Source organism: Mastigoproctus giganteus, chromosome 12 (assembly GCF_048544385.1).
Source record: "Mastigoproctus giganteus isolate SK-2022 chromosome 12, ASM4854438v1, whole genome shotgun sequence".
Lineage (NCBI taxonomy): Eukaryota > Metazoa > Arthropoda > Arachnida > Uropygi > Thelyphonidae > Mastigoproctus > Mastigoproctus giganteus.
In genome coordinates, this window is record NC_143586.1 from 147,490,268 (window position 1) to 147,511,616 (window position 21,349).

Here is a 21,349-nt window from a genome sequence, read left to right on the forward strand (position 1 = left end):
AACTCTCAAGCCACTTGCGGTCCCAGAACTTATTCGCCCGATCGGTGATGATAGCCTCGTCCGGGGAGATGTGGTGCTGCTTCTCCCAAAAATGCTCGGCCACGGCGGACTTACCATAGTCCGCACTTCTTATTGCCTTAGTGTGCTCCCCCAGATGGTCTTTGAGACGGCGTTTTGTTTCCCCTACATAACACTCCCCACAATCCGGGCATCTAATACTGTATACGACCCCACTTGCATTCTCTTTTTGAATGGGGTCCTTTACTTGTGACACGATTGTGTGCAGCCTCCGCCCCGGAAGCTGCACACAACGCGTCTGATAATTTCTTAGTATTCTAGTTATGTGATCGGTTAGACCCGGATAGTAGGGAATATATGCAGTGGATACTGGCGTAAAAGATTCGCCTCTCCTCTGATTTCCTTTAATATATTTTTCTATAATCCTCTGGGGGTAGCCACATTTTGCAAGATCCGTCGTGACGCGTTCATACTCTATCTTCCTATCCTCGGAGGTACTACAGTGTGATTTTGCCCTGTCAGCTAATGTTCTAACCACACTGTTCCTATGATGGTTGCCCTGAGCTGAATTGTAGTGCGAATATTGACCTTTACACATCGATTTCCTATAGACCTTAGTCTTTAGTTGTTGGTCTTCCCTACAGACCAACACATCTAGGAACGGCAAAACTCCTCCTTCTTCTGCCTCCGAGGTAAATTGTATGAATGGGGAGAAGCCATTTAAAATATTCAACACCTGATCTTCACTCCCCTTTGGAATAATTGAAAACGTATCATCTACGTATCTTTTCCAGGGGCGCATAGGGAGAACACTAACATTAAATATTCTAGCCTCGAGCTCCTCCATAGCTAAATTATAGGCATTTATAGGCAGTCCCACATATGCACTATCTGGTTTCTTAGCCAAATTATTATCTCCATTAGTAGGACTTTCTGAATTTAGTATTAAGGACAGCAAAGACTTTGTGCATTTTATTAGAAGCCAACGCATAGAAGAGAATGAAATTATGATATCTTTCGACGTGAAATCTCTATTTACGTGTATTCCGATTGACCATGGAGTGCGTTGTGCACACATGGCCTTACGGAGAGATACTACTCTAAATACTAGAACACAATTAAATTTAGAGGATATTGAGAAAGGTATAGAATTATGCCTCTCAAGCACCACTATGGTGTTTGATAATACTATGTATAAGCAGGTTAATGGTACAGCCATGGGCTCCCCCATTAGCGCAATTATAGCTAATTTAGCTATGGAGGAGCTCGAGGCTAGAATATTTAATGTTAGTGTTCTCCCTATGCGCCCTTGGAAAAGATACGTAGATGATACGTTTTCAATTATTCGAAAGGGGAGTGAAGATCAGGTGTTGAATATTTTAAATGGCTTCTCCCCATTCATACAATTTACCTCGGAGGCAGAAGAAGGAGGAGTTTTGCCGTTCCTAGATGTGTTGGTCTGTAGGGAAGACCAACAACTAAAGACTAAGGTCTATAGGAAATCGATGTGTAAAGGTCAATATTCGCACTACAATTCAGCTCAGGCCAACCATCATAGGAACAGTGTGGTTAGAACATTAGTTGACAGGGCAAAATCACACTGTAGTACCTCCGAGGATAGGAAGATAGAGTATGAACACGTCACGACGGATCTTACAAAATGTGGCTACCCCCAGAGGATTATAGAAAAATATATTAAAGGAAATCAGAGGAGAGGCAAATCTTTTATGCCAGTATCCACTGCATATATTCCCTACTATCCGGGTCTAACCGATCACATAACTAGAATACTAAGAAATTATCAGACGCGTTGTGTGCAGCTTCCGGGGCGGAGGCTGCACACAATCGTGTCACAAGTAAAGGCCCCCATTCAAAAAGAGAATGCAAGTGGGGTCGTATACAGTATTAGATGCCCGGATTGTGGGGAGTGTTATGTAGGGGAAACAAAACGCCGTCTCAAAGACCGTCTGGGGGAGCACACTAAGGCAATAAGAAGTGCGGACTATGGTAAGTCCGCCGTGGCCGAGCATTTTTGGGAGAAGCAGCACCACATCTCCCCGGACGAGGCTATCATCACCGATCGGGCGAATAAGTTCTGGGACCGCAAGTGGCTTGAGAGTTTGCGGATCTGTTCCACAGTCAACATTAATAGAGATAGAGGAATGCGGATCCATCCCCTCTTTGAGGCTACTATCCTCAGAAGGGATGAACGGTTCCACATGACCCACTCTCGAGCCACTTCCGGTTCCATAACACAAGAGAACGGAACACGTGGGAATGAAACACGTGATGAGTACCGTGAACCTGCTGGTATTTAAAGACGCACCGCAGAACAAAGAAAATACCGCTGAAGAAGAAGGCAGGAGCCTTCGAAAGCTTTGGTTTTATCGATTTTAATTTAGTATATTTTAATGTATTTTATTGTTCTTAGCCCAGTATATTTTAATGTATATTTTATATGTATATTTCATATATTTTAGTTGTAAAGTTAAATATAATTTATTGTAAATACAGACAAATATAATTTATTATAAATACATAGTTACCAAGATTCCAGTTTTCATTTTCTTTGTGTTTTATTTCTACATAAGGTTGGTGAAAAACATTTAAAACTACAATATCATGAGGGCCTGCTGTATTACTATTACTGCACAAACATTATTTGTGATGATTTGATTATGTGTTCTATCAAAGTTTTAATTTCAGTGATGTGACACTGACATTAGCAAAATTACATCATGATGAGGAATGTAAAGCCAATTTCAGCTCTGGCAAAACAACAGTATGCCTTCTTTTATCCACACATGTAGAAGAAAATATCTCTGGCCTTGTTAGACTTCCCTACCTCATATCTGGTTGAAAAAGGATCCAGTGCTGTTAACAATCTCCTGCCCAAAAAAAAAAAAAAGAAATCACTATATGTAACAGAAAGAGGATACCTCTGAATAGCCTTTGAAACACTTGTTCCCTGTATTTGATTTCGTGGTTAGTAGGAATCAAGCAAAAAGTATGCATTAAAATGTCTAATAAATCTTTTAATACTCATTTTGGGATTAATAAATATGATAAAATCTAACATTTTTTAAATAAAAATTTCATTATTACACTGATATGGAAAGTTAAGGTGGCAAATGTTTTTCAAATAGAACAAAAGAGTAGGTGGTCAGTAAAAAAAAAAGGTTGAAAGACACTGCTATGAAGCAACTGACTCCAAGAATGAGTCCACGTGATTCATGGCACCCATTTCTATTAATCATATCATTTTGCTGCATCTGTTCAATATGCATGCCTTCTGGTCATTTGTGAGCATATCATTAATTTAATCAAAAATCATGTAAAAATTCATTAAATGCATTAATTGAATGTGCTCTTGTCTAATTACAGTACTAGTGATCATTACTCTACACACTATCAATCTCACATTTTTTCCATATTTGTCACACAGGAAAGAAACCTGAGAGAAACCTATACAAACAGAAACCTATACGTACCTGGGGGAAAACTTATACATAGGCTGATAAAAAAGTTCCAAGATTATTTATTAGGAAAGAAATGGTAAATATAGAAGGCCAAGATGATGAGCAGGCCTATGGAATGGATTATACTCTCTATTATTATTGAGCCATTTCTTGCTCCAGCAAAACAGTAATAAGCGGCACACGTTGAAGTTCAGGCATATCTTAGGTCTGTCATAATCATAATGGATACAAAAGAGAGAACAATATGTGAGCATCAAGTTTTGTGTGAAGAATGGGGAAAAACAAATATTTGGAATAAATTTTCAAAACATTAAGTGACTAAAGATGTGCAACTGCTCTCCTAATCACAAAGGGAGGGGATGAAAAGACATAGTGAGTAATTACAGGCCTATAAGCTTGACTTCTGTGCAAACTATTATAATACAAATATGACAGAAATTTACATTATTAAAAATATAAATTTATATATTCTAAAAATGTGAGAGCTGTATGATTATCTTCAATTTTGAATAGTTCGGTAAAATGTTTCAGATCACTAGTGAGCAACCTGTTTTGCTCACTGCTGCATTTAGAATTCCATGGAATCCACTAAGTCGCACAAAGGCAAATTTATCTTCGAGTAATTTGAAAGAAGTCTAAATTCACAAGTTTTACTCCACTTTATCTTTACAGATTGAGGTTCTAGTACTTCCTATTTTTCATAATGTTTTGAATTATGCTTTTTTTGTTTTACTCTGTGTTATTTTACTTTAATAAATTATACTTTTATACATACAGGCTGATTCATTAGGGAACTTTAATGAAAGAGACATTAAGTCTCTTTGATTAACGCTGCTTTGTTGAATTTTAAATTTTTTGGATTTTTTTTTCTTTTAATTATTTAGTATCAGATAGGTCAAATGGATGCCCACAGGTTGCTCACTCTGGTCCAAACAGATATTAAAGATCACTAATACAAGAGGTTCTGTTAATTTTAATTTCATACTTTAAAATACCTGAGATTTTTCTGCTCATCTTTAAAAGAAAAAGGTACTAGTTCCCAAAATCTACGCATGACAGGAAATAAAGAAGGCTCAGGTTTCACGTCTTTTGCTAAATAATGAATGCTATGCATGTGGGCCATAAATTTTGCAATGTATCTAAAAAAGAAAAATCATAATCTTATTAACATAAACACACAAACATATGTACAGGAACTCCCCGACTTACATTAGGGTTGCGTTTCGCAGAACCCTACGCAAGTAGGATTTTACGTAAGTCGCAATTTCCCCCATGATTGTGCAGCAGTCGCTGAAATGATTGAATCAAAAAAGAAACATCCGATGAACATGCAAATAGAATTATTTATTATATTAATTCAATTTTTTATCTCATGCGGAGGAAAAATTACAAAAAAGTGTACAATTTAAAAAAATTTCAAAATTATTAAAAAAGAAATAAAAAAAAGAGGAGACAGGCATAACATCAGTAAGTTTTACCTCTTGAGCATAGTTTCCAGAATCAACGTCTTCAGCTGATAAATATGCTGCTGCGAAGGTTGAGGGCTGTGGAGATTTAGAAGGGGTCGGCCGCTCAACCTTACGAAAGAAAATATTAATGGATGACTGGACAGTGGCTTTTTTCTTTTCATCATATATTTTTTTGTAGCAAGCATATCATTCACCCCTCTGTTAACTTTCAATAATCGTTTGCTATCAGGATCCATCTTCTCAAATCTCGCCATTCCCAATGCAATTTCACCAAATGCCATTGCCATTTCCCTCTCTGGTGATGAAGCATCTCAGCTCCTCATTTGGTCATCTTGAGCTTTGTCAGAATTTTCTTCTTTCACTATCACTGCCTGCAAGTTAATAAGTTGTTTGTTAGATAATTCCTTCTCTTCTTCCTCTATTACTCCTCCACGTCTTTGGCATCAACCTCCAACTGAAGTAACTCTGCAACCTTTACAATCTTATCTGTAATCTCTTCATATGATTTGTCTTTTCAAATCCTTCGAAGATTTATGTGCCGTAGGCATATTTTCTTCCATGCACCATTTAAACAACTCTTAGTAATTTCCACCCAGGCCTTATTAATGGCGCCTCCGTAGCCAGGTAGACAGGAGCAGCAGTGCGTAGCACACGCTTCTTGGTTAGACCGGGGTTCGAGCTCGTGATCCCACCAAATACGGAGGATGCAGAAAGGTCAGGGAATGACCACTGCATATCCTTGGAGCAATATGGCCTTAGTTGCTAATGCTCCTAAAAACCAAATAACAACAATGACAGCCTTATTAATGTCTAAGATAGCATGGTAAATATTGTAAGATTTCCAAAAGTCTCTTAATGTAAAATTTTTCTCATCATCTACTGCAGACAATGCCTGAGCAAATGTTGTGCATAAATAGTATGCTTTTAAATTCAAAATAACACCCTGATCCATAGGTTGGATGAGTGAAGTCATGTTTTGGTGGTAGAAATATGACTCGCGTTCAAATTGAAATCATCTAGATGCGTAGGATGTCCAGGAGCAGCATTATCTAATAGAAGCAAAATCTTGAAAGGAATGTCGTTGTCTTTACAATATTTTTCAACCTCGGGAATGAAGTAGCATTTAAACCAATCCTCAAAAGAGAGAGAGAGAGAGAGAGAGAGAGAGAGAGAGAGAGAGAGAGAGAGAGAGAGAGAGATTGAGATTGTTATCCATGTGCTCTGGTTCGATCAGAAATGCATGGGTAGGGTGGCTTTATTGATGCCCTTAAATGCAAGAGGATTTCCAGAATGGGACACAAGCAGTGGTTTTAATCTCTCTCACTGTAATCTCTCGTTGTATTAGCCTCAAGCAAGAGTGTGGCCTGATGCCTTGAAACCTGGCATTGTATTTTCCTCTTTGGCAATGTATGTTCGATCCGGCATTTTTTTGTTTTCCAATACAGAGCAGTCTTGTCAATGTTAAAAAATTTGCTGCGTTGAATAGCTATCTTCATCAATAATTTTTTTCCAACACATCACAAAATTTCTCTGAAGCTGCAGAATCGGCACTGGCGACTTCACCACATACTTTAATGTTGTGGAAACCAGCGCGATGCTTGAACCTATTAAACCACCCGTTGCTTGCCACGAACTTGGGTTGGGTTTGCCGTACTTATCCTGAATATCTTTATAAATACTTGTTGCTTTTGCTTGAATGGTCATTAGACTCAGGGGCACTCGCTTCTGAATCTGATCTTCCATCTATATTATTAACAGCTGTTCCATCTTCGATATAGCACCTGAACGCTGTTTTGTGATCAATGTTGATCTTAAGTGCATTGATGCTTTAACATGTTCTTTATACGCGCACTATCCTTTAAAATAGTATTCATTGTTGAAGCAGCGAGACCTAATTCCCTTGCAATAGCTGACAAACTTTGTCCTGCTTCACACTTCTTAATCATTTTCATCTTCATTTCTAAATCAATTTTGGTTCGTTTCCTGGCACTGCCACCACTTGCACTTTTTGTTGGCCGCTTTCCCTTCAGCATTGTAATACGTAAATAGGAATGAAGAGAAGTTTCTGAAAATTTGTTTTTTATATGATTGAAGATTTCAGCGAAGAGGAACACATTTCACCATAACAGTGTAAAAACCCACACAATTGCGGTTATCAGTATTATCGCAAATGCAAGAAGATTGAGTTTGCTACCCGTTTATAATTAGATGCACTAACAGAAAAACCTGATAAACTGGAAAGTGCAAATTGTTTTTATTTGTTTTATGGTCGTGACCTCCAGAAACGTGCTTTAGAAAAATATCACAAAGGCGTTCAAAATTGATTCTTATAACTAGAACATATGATAACGATGAAAGGGTAGTGCAATTTCCATTACAAATATGACCTTTTAGAGAGATAAATAGCTTAGTAATATAGCAAAATTTTCAACTTCCAAGGACTTGAAACAAATTACAAAAAAAAAAACTGTGTTATTGGGTTCACATGATATTTTCACGATACCTCCATTTATTCCTATGGGATGCAAAATATGTTTCCGTGATTTTTTAAGTTTGCTCCGGCCAGCAAAAACTTACGTAAAGTCGATTTTCCATAGCATGTAAGTTGGGGAGTTCGTGTATATGACATTTAGTAAATTTAGTTTTCCTTAAATTCAAATAAAATTTAAATTAAATGTAAAGCTAACTGATTGGTAGTAGCTTCAGCAGTGGAGACATTGCTCCACTGCTGGAGACATTGTCAGCTAGGCAGAAAAATATGCAAAATCAGACTTTTTGCTCTGGTGTGAAAAATTTACTCAAATTTTCTACTGGAGGTAAAATATAAATTAATTCTGATGCATATCAGTAGGGACAATGTACAAATTCTAGGTTTCCCTTTGCCAGTAAATCCCCATTTTGCTATTAATATTGCTTATTTATATATTTACTTATATTTATGCTGAATAATTAGTTAAAATTCAGATATTGGATATAAAAATGGCCATTATTAGTAACTGTGGAATATGGATGAAACAGATAAGCATAAATTTCATCATTTTGATTAGATACTGGGCTGTGCTATCCTCTAACAACTATTTCATTTCACTTCATTGTTTAATTTTACTTTATTTTGTATTTTATCTATATTTTATACATCATTATGCTGATTGGAGGCTATTCATCACATTGGAACTATAAGAGCAATTATAGTTCCAATAACATACAACAGAATTCACATGCATGCACGCGCGCGCGCGCGCACACACACACACACACACACACGAGTTGACTTTGCATTAGCAGCATAAATAACCTTAGGTAGTATTGGACTGAACTGTGACAATGATGAAGGCTCAAAGTTGGAAACAGCTGATAAGATTGTAATCCATACACATGCAATCAGTTTTCGACTTTGAATGTGGAATGATTGTGGGGGGCTCACATCTGGTGAGTATGGGCTTGGCACACCCAGGGTCCTGAGCTGGATATCATCGTTCTTCTCTTTCTTGGTGATTCCCTTCTATTTTTGTCTCTCTCTCTCTCTCTCTCTCTCTCTCTCTCTCTCTCTCTCTCTCTCTCGAACTTTTTTTTTTTCCCCTGGTGCAGCATAAGCCTCAGACTTCCTTGCATCATATGGCTATTAATAATAATAATAAGACGTGCAGGTGCCAGTATCTCGACAACAGTCAACATGATTAAGTGCTCCTATCCATTCTTAGGCTTTAATCCTGCAACTTGATGATGCTGTTTGCGTCATCTACTGGAACTTCAATGAACATGAAATCGATATTTATACTTTTTTAATAGAGTATTGTTATTTATTTGTTCTTGTTTAATAAAATTAAACAAGATTACAATAATAGAATAATAATACAGAATAAAATTAAAACACGTCCAACACGTTAAGTAGTGATAGAATGCTAACTAGCCCGTGATAAATTTTGTGCCAGGTTGTATTCACTGTTAACTGTAGATCTAATGGAATTACCTGTTTATGAATTTTATTGTTTCTAAATAATTCAGGCAATGTACTATTTGCTGATCTGATAAAACTATACATTTTTTTTTATTGATGCCTTTATCGCACAGATAAAGACATTTTTACTTTTTTGTTATCCTTTCTTTATCTTTATTGATTATTTTGTAAACCAATGTCTCTAAAGTCTTCTAGTTTATGTAATAACTTTGATTAATAGCCACCATCATATTATCTTTATTCACTTTCATAATCTCATCTTGCACATGGAAGACTGCTGCACAAATTGGAGGCAAATTGCTGCTATGGATAAAGGGGTGGTTGAGGGGGATAAGGCAGAGAGTGGTAATCAATTGACACTGCTCATCCTGGACTAATAGTGGAGTTCCTCAGGGTTCGGTGTTGGGTCCATTATTGTTTTCTGTATTTATAAATAATATTGATGACGGTATATCAAGCTTAATGTCCAAGTTTGCAGACGATACAAAGGTTGGCAGGGTTGTTAAGGACACTACTGACGCTATGCTGCTGCAACAGTATCTGGAAAGGTTGAGCAGATGGGCTGAGAGGTGGCAAATGAAGTTTAACATTGACAAACGTAAAGTACTACATATGGGAAGCAGCAACCCAAGAGCAGCGTACCAACCCTGTGGTACTACACTGACAGTAGTAGAGAATCAAAAGGACCTGGGGGTAATTGTGCAGACAGATATGAAGTTCTCTCAGCAGTAGAGACAGGCTGCAAGAGTAGCTCATGGTGTCTTATCAATGATATACAGGAATTTTTCTAGCAGGGATAAGGAGGTGATTATTCCCTTGTATAAGGCAATGGTCAGGCCACACCTTGAGTACTGTATACAGGTCTGGAGGCCTCATTTCAAGAAGGATATGGAGCTGCTGGAACGAGTACAGAGAAGGGCAACAAGATTAGTGAATGGAACAAAGGGTTTCTCTTACTAAGAAAGGCTTAAGTTTTGCAAATTACAGTGTCTGGAGACTAGGCACCAGCGAGGTGATCTGATAGAGGTGTATAAAGCCTTGAATGGTTTGAGCATGCTCAATGCTGATGGGATTCTGCCTCTTGCTCAGAATAATCACCTGAGAGGGCATAAATTCAAATTGAGGAAAGACAGAGGCAGGTAGATGTGCGGAAATTTGCCTTTAGCCAGTGGGTAGTTGGTTGGTGGAACAGACTTCCATCCCTTGTTGTGGAAGTTGATAGCCTAAATAAATTTAAGGCTCAGCTGGACGGGTATTTCGAATGAACGGAGGGGTGAAGTGGAAGTTTTTTTTTTTTTTTTGGCTGATGCTGCATAAGCTTGCTTTCTTTGCATCATATGCCTCTACTAATGCTAATGCTAAGAGCTTCCAAAGGATGACTTCCAGAAATGTTTCTGTGCCTGGAAGAAATGTATGGAACAGCATGTGAAGGCAAGGCAATTATTCTGAAGGGGATAACTTGTAAGGTAGAAAATATTTCATTATATTTAATTTATTGCAACAGTGTTGTTATCTAACAGCCACACCTTGTAAACTGAAAATGGATGTCTACAGATAATATGCAAAAAATTCATTTTCACCCAGAAAGTCATTGATTGTTAGAATAAACTTCCATCTGGTGTTGCAGAAGTGGATAGTCTGAATATATGGAAGCATTAAACAAATTATTAGAGAGGATGGACAAATGAGGTGGATGGGATTTTTTCTTTTTGTCTGATGCTGTATAAGCTTGTTTCCTTGCATCATTTGCCTACCCAATCTCACTTTTTCATATTAATACTAAAAAAAGTTTGAAAACAAATTAAATCTGTTAGTTCTTCTGAAGATTTTTGGGTTGAACTATAATTTGACTGCCCCTTCCCTCCAGTTCTACTCTTACAGTAATAGTTTCAGATGCTTGAGCATTACTTGATCAGCAAAAACCAGTTGACAATAAATTTTAAATATATGCTTCATTCATACTTGTGAAGCTTTTAAGAAAATTTCAATTTCTTAGTCCCTCCTCCAGAAATCTATATTTATAAATGAAAGATTTAAGCATTACTTTAAAAGGAAAAGTCACTGACAGCAAATTTTTTCTGTACATTTAAGGTTCGCACCAATTCCATATTCCCTTCCCACTACACAAACATTGCAATAAATTTGGAAGTCTTCTGGACCTCTGTATCCAATATAGACAAACTCCGAGCCGAATGGCAAGGAATAGAAAGCAAGTAATGGCACAAAAAAAACTTTGTAACAAAAAAAAAAAAAAAAAAATAGATAAATAAAACTGACATTTTTCAGCATTTAAAATAGTTTTAATTATAATTAAAATTAATTTTATCAAAATTATAAATAATTAAAATTAATTATGCAAGCCAAACCAAACCAAGCATGTTCACAAAGTAATGTGAATCAATTTAATAATAAAAACTGATTGCATGAATACTTTATTTCATAAAAAGTCATCAAGAATGGTTGAGGAGTATATGCATAGAAAGAATAATCTGCAAACAAGTTCCAACTGGATGTATCAATACTAGGGTTCTAAATTGGAAAACCACATATTTTTACTTTACAATAATTAAAAAAAAAAAAAAAAATGCTTCCTATGTACTTCCTATCCATTAGGAATACATGGATAGGAAGTACAGAATGGATAAGTACAGAAATTTGTATATTTTATATTTATCTGTGCAATATCTTTTTTTTTTTTTTTTTAAATAAAGTAGGATTTTAAAAGTTTAAATAAAATTAAGTTTTTCCAATTTTATGGAAAAATAAGAAAAACTTTAAACCCTTTTTATTGAAATGTTAACTAGATACATGAAAGAAGCCTTAAATTGTAAGTCATCTATTAAAAGGTTGTCTTGGACACCAACCATGCACTCAGAGCTGGTTTGCAGGGCCAGATGCAATCACACCTAGTTAGGGCCACACACACACACACACACACACACACACACACACACACACGGGGGGGGAAGAGATTTAAAAGAAATATTTTTAACAAGATATCTGAGAAATATACAGTTAACCAATCATTAATAACAAAAGATACCCATATCTTTTGTTATTAATGATTGGTTAACAAAAGATACCCATATCTATCTCCTTTGTGCATTATGGCCTTAGTAGCCCTTGCACCAACAAATAAAACCAACCAACAAAACCTATCTCCTTCACATTCCTTATTACTATGAATTCTTTCCAAAGCATATACTTATTAAGTGTAATACAATAAATCAAAGTCTGATTTTGAAGTTTTTCACTTTCACTCTGTTTGTGTGGTTTTATTTTTTTTAATCCTTGTACACTATATAACTTATGACAATATCATTCATTACTTGTGTTTTAAAAAAATACCCTTTCAAAAGATGGATATGATTAATTACATTATATAAAATGAAACTTTACCTGGAAATAAAAGGGTCACGAACCTTCTGTGCATCTAATGTTACCCCTGGAATGTAGCCATAGCAAAGTCCATTGTTAAAGACACAATAAAGGGGGCAACCAAGACCAGCTTTATGCATGAGGTACATTGTTTTAACTTCTGCATCACGATCTATGAAGAGTTCTGTTTTATCTCCATAAACACGTACCAATACCACATTTTGTGGATCATCTGAACTGTAGCAACTTAGGAGATGGTTTGTAATTCCTTCTGTAAATAACTTAAGATAAAAATGAGCCAATCAAGAAGTTTTGTTTTCAATTTAAATTAAAAAATAATAAAATATTTAAATTTAATTTAAAAATTAAAAAAAAAATTCTGGAACAGCCATATGACAGGGTAACTTCATTATTACAGCAAAACTTCTTTACGAATCTGTGTGTGTGTGTGTGTGTGTGTGTGTGTGTGTGTGTGTGTGTGTGTGTGTCACAGCCAGCAGACTTGTAAACACTACAGAATGAATTTAGTGTTTCTACAAGTTACCTTTGTACTGCACTATTTTAAAACAACTATCATCCTGAAAGGGATATATGCCATTATTTAAAAGATGAGACCATCCTATAATAGCCTTCTATGGTAGTGTCACTACATTATGGGAGTCTGTTCTTTGGCTTACTGGTCTGTCATGATAATTCCTGACAAAATAGAAAAAATCAAGTTGCTTGGTTTAAACTTTAAAATTAATAAAATAGTAAATTTATAAATAAATAGCTGATAAAATATTTAAGGGCAAAGGCCTCATGCTATGAGGTAGAATGACTAACAACATATAGGTTAGTGCAAAGCATCATTTTAAGGTAGCTATCTACCAAAGTAGTTAAATTAATTAATTAAATTGGCATCGTTTTGGTTATATCTCATATTGTGAATGCCTTCACAACGAGTTGCCATGGTATTGTACTACCTTGAATAAGTAACACTTCCCCAGTGGAGAAGACTACTGTTATTTATTCTCGACGGCTACCACCACCCAACAAGCTTTGAAACGGTGCCATATGGGTGGTGGTATCCACTGAGAATAAATAACAGTAGTCTTCTCCACTGGGGAAGTGTTACTTATTCAAGGTAGTACAATACCATGGCAACTTGTGAAGGCATTCACAATATGAGATATAACCAAAACGATGCCAATTTAATTAATTAATTTAACTACCACGGTAGATGGCTACGTTAAAATGATGTTAAAATAGCTGATTATTATTTTTGTGGTACCATTTGTTTAAAGGTGCAATACCAAGTTAACTTGTAGAAACAGTTTGTTGTGGTTTGCACTATAAGACCAATTACATCATTCACTAAACAGTGGGAAAACGGCTGTGCACCAAACACAACAAATAACAAGAAAGTATAGAGTCCTCCACCTTCAAAATTTTAAGGGGAAAATGGCATTTATTATTGAACTATTAAAATTTGTAGTGGCAAATCGTAATTTCCACTTGGAAGTGAAAAGCATGATTTGCAAAGCAAGATAAGTGGAAACCTTTCCACTTCCTCAGTTTACTCTAAAGATAACTGAAGTTATGCTCACATTTGTTGCTATGAAGAAGTTAGGCTTGACGTGGATGAGCAGTCAGGAGTGCGAGTGTAATAGCACACGCTCTTTGAGTGGACCGGGGTTCAAGCCTGTGACTGCTAAATATAATTAACATTTGTATTGATTGATTTATTGTAAACTTCACTGACCTGGTTGTTGTTCCAGAGTATAAATATGAACATTTAATGTACCACATAAAAACAGAACACATCAATAAATAACTAATTTGGATAAGTACAGTATTAAAACAAAAGGGCAGATTTTGCTTGGATGTATGATGTGGTAATTAATCATATTGGTGTTTCATCCTTTTGATTGATCACCACACAAATAATCCCAGTTCCTGGTTAAAAAATTTGTTTGATAAAATGTAAGACTATTTAAAAGGGGGAAAATGTCTGTTAGCTAAAATTCTCATATGAGTCTGTTGTTCTTAATGAACTGGCAGCACATCACTGGTTACACTGGTGTTAGAAACACACCCCTGCATGTGGTAACAAAGTCAAGCTTATAGGTTTAAAGTAAACATAAGTTAAAGTTTAATGAGGAAAAAGAAATGTACATTAAGTTAAAAATCAGGTAAGGCCGAGGTTTGGAGTGTCATTTTGCTTGCGAGTTGGGATGCTAGCAACAAACTTACGAAGCACAACCCAGCCGAGCTAACAAGATGTACAACCACAATGATGATTCTTATTATTATTACTATTATTATCTGTATGGTGCAAAGAAGACTGAGGCTTATGCTGCACCAGCCAAAAAAAAAAAAAAAAAAAAAAATTCTGAGTTACCCTGACAGAGAGAGAGGGAGAGAAAACAAGAGTCTCAAAAGTAGAAGGGAATCACCAAGAAAGAGAAGAATGATGATATCCAGCTCAGGACCCTGGGTGTGCCAAGCCCATACTCACCAGATGTGAGTCCCTGGGGTTTCAATTGTACACCAAACAGAATACTCACTTCTCTTTAGAAAAAAGGTCTACAAATGTTCATTTTTCTTGCACTTCTGCGAAATGAAAATCGGTTTCAAGAGCTCCGAAAATGGGACAGTAGGTAAACCAACAGCAAAATCATTTGGCGCAGAGTTGGCTTCTTGTGTGTTGAAATATGGAATTTTTTCACTATAAACAAATCTAAATTTATGGCTGCCAACCTGCACATTTAAATTATCCTTACAATTCGCAAAATTTTTATCCGTAACTGCATCAGTAGTTGAGGTAGAACTTCCAACACCTAAAATATCTATGGGTGACTTTCCCTGTTTCAAACTTTTCTCGAATTCCTCCCAGCTATTGCAGTCCAGTGCCATTACCCTTCTCTCACGTGAGAAGTAGACGAGCAGAGTAACCAGGAATATATATTTTATATTAAACGCTGTTTCATCTTTTTATCTTTAAAACTATATTACCGCCACTTGCACTGATTACGAACAAAAAAACAGTTCACACAGAGTAGCCCTCAGAGTTAGTTTAGCCCCAGATTAATGTTATTACTATCTGTCACTTCTGCTCATCGTATTTAGTAATGACCGCTTTTCAGTGCGCATGACCATTTATTGTTATAACACAGCACAGGGTAGTAAGATACGTTACTACTCTTTGAACTACGGTGCGTCACCGTAATTCTTGCAGGGGATGAAATCTTTTATTTCTCTTTCCACCCACATGTCACAAGAAAAGAATAGGAAGTTATGCACATTTTCATTGGTTCTAAGGGCAGAATTTAAAATTAACAACTTTTACTCTATGTATGGTGTCGCCATCTGTCAACAACTTATTAAACGATGAATGTTCATACTCTGTAAAAGCAGTAAAATGACAACGATGTTCAGCTTACAGCAGGGGTTCTCAACGAGGGCGATACCGCCCCCAAGGGGTCGAAAATTGGTTTTTTGGGGGATGAAAAAATCATGGATATTACAACGGTTTGTGGCCTTCCAAAGTTCAACCCTACCCGATGATAATCTTATTCCTTAATAGTTAATTTCTCTCATTGGGTTTTCTTTTCCCCTAGGAAAACTGGTTTTTAACATATAGGTATAGTGTAATATCTCCGCAACCCTTAGCGTCTGCGCCTTTCCGACAGCTGCGACCTTGACAGCGGTAGGGGCATGGTTTATTTATTTATTCTTTTGTTTCATTGGTCAATATATGAGGCATGGATGGGATGAGGAAATGTTTCAGTCTATTGTTTCTAACAAAAAGTTTATATTTTTTTATTTTTGTAGTTATTCAACCCATCATCAATCATGTCAAATGCTGAAAAGAAAAAAAGTGTCAGCAATATCTGGATGAATATCTATCTTGTGGTTTTATTGAAAGCCCATTCGACTCAATACAGCCCATGTGTTATGTGTAATAAGATACATGGTCCTTTTTCAAATGAAGCTATGAAACCATCAAGACTTTTAGATCACTAAGGAAACATCCTGATAAAGTTGATATAAAGTTCGAATATTTTAAAAATTTATAACAGAATTTTGAGCAACATAACAGTGTTACTTCCTTATTTAAGAAGAACACGCAAACATATGACGATGGAATTATTGCATCTTATAAAATTACAGAAATCATTACAAAAACTGGTAGTGCTCATACAGTTGTTGAGACTGTTATATGACCCGCATTAGAGACTGTAATTTGAACAGTGATGCATCAAAATCTTTCCAGTACAGTATTTTAAAAGCATTGCCATTGAGCAACGATTCAATTCGAATTCAAATCGATGAGATGTCAGTTAACATTAAAGCAGAACCAGCCCCAGGTTTATCAGCGCCCTGTGCGAGATTTTTTGATGCGCCCTCTCCAACTTCGGAGCCTATCGTTCAAAGTTCAGTTATCGTGCATTTGAATAAAATTATGCATTCGAATGTACGATAACTGAAATCGGAACACTTCCGAATTGCTTGAATCGTAACGTAAGATTGACTGCATATTGCAAATTTCGAAGATCGTGACATGAGAGATTTAGAGCAAATCAGTGATTTTGCGTGGCATTTTGGGCACAGTAAATTTTGGCGCCCTGTGCTACCGCACAGGGCGCCAACTTAAAAATAAAATTGACAAATTAAAAATAAGAAAATTTTCAATTTAGATTGATAAATCCACAGATACCGACAATAACGCCCTTCTAATGGCATACGTTCGTTATTTCGACTATGATTGTAAATTAAAAGAAGAGATGTTGTTTGTAAAATCTATAGAAACTGACTGTACTGGAGCATCCATTTTTGTTGCTGTAAAAACATGTTTTGATGAAAAACAAGTACCATTGGAAAATTTTGTGTCCTGTGCAACTGATGGTGTTACCTCCACGGTTGGAAGACAAGGGTTTTATAGCCCACCTAAAGGAAATATGTCCCGAAGTTCTTGCAATACACTGCATTGTGCACCGACATCATCTGGTTGCAAAAAATATTAGCCCAGTTCTTTATCAATCTCTCAGTATATTTATTAAAACCATCAATAAAATGAAATCACAGATCAAATATGATCGCCTTTTCAGAAAATTTTGTGTTGATAATGAAGAACAGTATGTGAAGTTCCTTTTACGTATAAAAGTCAGATGGCTTTCTAAAAGAAACTGTCTAAAGAGATTTGTAAAACCTTTTTTTGATATGATAATTAGTTTTTTAGAAAGCGAAGGTCAGAAATTTAGAAAAGGAGATCACCAAACACAAAAACAACATATACTATATGGCTTGAATTTTTTGAAAACTTAATGAAGTTTCACTTCAACTTCAAGGGAAATTAATTATGATGATGAATTGCAAATGCGTATTAAAAGCCTTCACTGAAATAATGGTAATATTTGAAAGCAATTTAATGAGAAGACAATTTCATGGTATGCAAGAGTTATCTGAAATCAATGAATCTCTCACCGAGAATGGTCTTAAAAATTATTCAGATCATTTGTGTTCTTTAAAAGGCGAAATGAAAAATAGATTTTCAGATTATTTTCTTTTGAAGTGAAGCCATGGATGCTAGATACAATTGGATGCGACGACTGGTCTGCTAGTGAAGAAATTTAAGAACTCATTGAATTAAAATGTAACGAAGAATGCAAATGTAAATTCGAAAAGGGTGGAATGGTTGGGTGTGGGGATCAATAACAACTAAACTTCTTTATCCAACAATGTGGTCTGAAATGGCCAAAGTACTTCTTTGTTTTCCAACGTATTATATGGTTGAAAGTGGTTTTAGTTCAGTAAATAAAATATTAACAAAGGAAAGAAACCTAATTGATATATGTTCAAGAAAGAGGAGACATTAGAATTAAACTTACTAATATCATACAAAACATTGACCTTTTAGCTAAAAAGCATGAGGCCCAGAGATCTCATTGAATAAAAAGAGTAAGTATAAAGTATTTTCTTATTTAAAATTTCATGGGGGGGGGCGATTAGGAAAAAAATGTCTAAAAAAGCCCTTTAGGGGGCGACAATTAAAAAAAGGTAGAGAAACGCTGGCTTAGAGGAGCGTGTGTTCATGGTGGAAAAGCACCTCAACACAAAATTGTTTAGAGAGAGAGAGAGAATCTTTATTGCAACAACATTCGATTGTAACTGGTTACAAGGTTAAATAGCGTTGCACTTTCCCTTAACGGCCAAAAGGCCAGGGATTTACAAATAACAGGTGTTTAAAAAAAAAACATTAAATAACATAAGACATTAAAGAACAAAACACGATGACATTAAATGATATAGGGTGCCGTTAATTTACATAAGACATTAAGGTGACGAGAACAGGCATTAAACAAATTACATTACAAAGATGGCGTACCATGAGATTTAGAACATTAAACTTAAATAAACCAAATGACAACTGATACAAATACGATTTAGAGTAGTGACTATTATCCTCACAGTTCATGGGTGAGAGCAGCAAGATCAGCGTCAGGCTCATTTTCCATTATGCTTATCATTTAATTTAAAGGGATCTCCAAGTGGTGATGAAGGGTATGCTATCTTTGGATGCGAAGAAAGAAGGCTTTTCCTTACGCACACTGTTTAAAACAAATTAACTTTATTTTTGTAGCAAATCTCGATGTAGCAAGGCACCATGAAAACCTATGACATGAAAGCTTGCGGAAATGTTCAGGGAATTTAGGAATTGACACGTAATATTTTTTTTTTTTTTAATAACATAACGTCAAATCAAAAAATACCAGGCTACCCAGATCAAAGAATCGGAGCGATAGCATAGAGAAGTGAATGAAAATACAAGTCTACTAATTCTTAATATAGAAAATAATACATGAAATTCTCAGATATTTACTCAAAAAGAATCTAAAAACTATATAAATGAGCAGAGCTCATTTGCCAGATTATAACGCTATTTATTTCGCCTATTTACTTCTTGTTGTTTATTTTATGTAGTTCGAAATGCTGAAGTTTTGAATTCATATCGCTTTATTTGTGATACCGTTTCTGCATTTTCGTAAATAGACGTAAAATTATTTACAAATAATTAATTTTATTGACTGAAATGTGTAGACCAGGCTCACTGGGCAAAAAATGAAAATATAAAAAGTAATAATAATAAATAATAATATAAATAAATAAAATAAAACAATAACACATTTGGGAAAGAAAGAGTGGTCGGACTTGGCTGAATAGGAGAGTCTTGTACTGTAAAAACTACTGCAATAATTATGGGAAATATTGTAGGGACTTATCCTTGGAGCCACACATATCCATACCAGTGTTCAGATTCCAAAAACGTAGGATGCCATGGATGACAAATTAGGTTAAAAGTTTGATTGAACAAAAGAAACATGTATGGAACATTTATATAAACTCACGTAATTTCGATTTGTATGAGCATTATAAGAGAATAGTAACAAAGCCATTGATGGGGTAAGACGGGCAAAAGCGGATTATGAGAAAGCACAAGCAAAGAGTGCTAAGAACAGGAGATAAGGAGTTCTTCACATACGTTAATAATACGAGAAAGAAGAGAATAGGTCCCTTAATTGGTTGCAGTGAAAGGTCCGAGCAAAGCCCAGCAGATATGACACATGAATTTAACAGATACTTTTCATCGATATTTATAGACGAAAACTCGGACTTTTCGTGGAATATTAAGGAATCAGGATGCTGAAAATTAGATATGATAATCTCAGTTGTTGTTGATTTGGTTTTTAGGAGCATTAGCAACTAAGGCCATATTGCTCCGAGGATATGCAGTGGTCATTCCCTGACCTTTCCGCATCCTCCGTATTTGGTGGTCACGGGCTCGAACCCCGGTCTAATCAAGAAGCGTGTGCTACGCACTTCCGCTCCTGCCCACCTGGCTACGGAGGCGCCTGATAATCTCAGAGATGCATTTGTTAGAAAAGGTACTGGGATTAAAGGAGGGCAAGGCTCCAGGGAAAATTAAATTTAAAAAGCCTGCATATAAGTGTATCAAATTGGTGGGAATTTTAATGAGAGCATCACTGGACTCCGGGACGATTCCACTGGACTGAAGAAGTGCTAATGTCTCCCCAGTCCACAAAGGTGGTGCTAAAAATGATTTCAGTAAGTATAGGCCATTAGTTTCTTTTGTGGTAAAGAAGATCATAGGTTCTGTGGTTAAGAATGCGATTCAGGACCATCTCGGCAAGAATGGTACCTTGAATAGATCCCAGCATGGGTCCTTTAAGTAGAGGTCATGCCTGGCCAATCTGGTAAATTACTATATATAGTTATTATGCGATTGGATGCAAGTAACAATTTTTACATTATATATCTAGACTTTATTAAAGCTTAATAAAGCTATATAAACCAGAATAACTTGGAATTATTAGTAAGATCCTACACTGGATTGCAGACTAACTAAAAGACAGGAGACAGCGGATTACCATAAATGGTCAATCTTCGGGATGGAACAGCGTAACAGGTGAAGTCCCTGAAAGACCGGTGTTGGTCACCTCCAATTTCAAATATTCATAAATGATATTGATGAGGGTACCTAGTGGGAGCTGCTAAAGTTTTCTAATAATGATGTGAAAGTTAATGATCCGAGAGAGACCATGTTGTGTTGAAAACACTTGGATCGATTGCATGAGCTGAAAAATGGTAATCAAAGTTTAATACTTTTGCATGTAAGGTTTTTGCTTTTGCATGTATGCATTTGGGGACCACAAATCCTGGAGTCAAGTAAAAGCTAGGGGAACAAGAGTAAAAGTGATTCAAGATCAAAAAAGACTTAGGCGTTATGATTCAATCAGACACAAAATTTTCTTTTTAGCGTTAAACAGGCTGCTAGGAAGGCAGACTGTTCTGGTTATGATTCATAGGGCCTTTGCTAGTAAGGAGAAGGAAGTCATTATCCTTTTTACAAAGCGATGGTTAGACTGCATTTGGAACATCATATTCCAGTGAAGTGGCCGCGTCTGAAAATTAGGGACAGAAATTTTGGAGAGGATTCAGAGACGGGCGACCAAATTAGTGATGAGTACAAAGCGATGGACAAA

At 36.0% G+C, this 21,349-nt stretch overlaps 1 protein-coding gene across 5 annotated transcripts in view; it reads right to left on the reverse strand.

Moving 5' to 3' along the window:
• LOC150077498 (ethanolamine kinase 1-like) overlaps positions 1 to 21,349 on the reverse strand; it is a 131,029-nt gene that overhangs the window by 66,558 nt on the left and 43,122 nt on the right. For 2 of the 5 annotated variants that reach the window (XM_090385610.1, XM_090385609.1), the window contains exons 2-3: positions 12,324 to 12,583; positions 4,493 to 4,636 (exon numbers count right to left, since the gene is read on the reverse strand). In XM_090385610.1, coding sequence (XP_090241736.1) covers positions 4,493 to 4,636; positions 12,324 to 12,583 — 404 coding nt within the window. Of the gene's footprint in view, positions 1 to 4,492; positions 4,637 to 12,323; positions 12,584 to 15,067; positions 15,408 to 21,349 lie in introns of those variants that run through there. The other 3 variants (XM_090385612.1, XM_090385611.1, XM_090385613.1) reach the window with 2 other exon arrangements.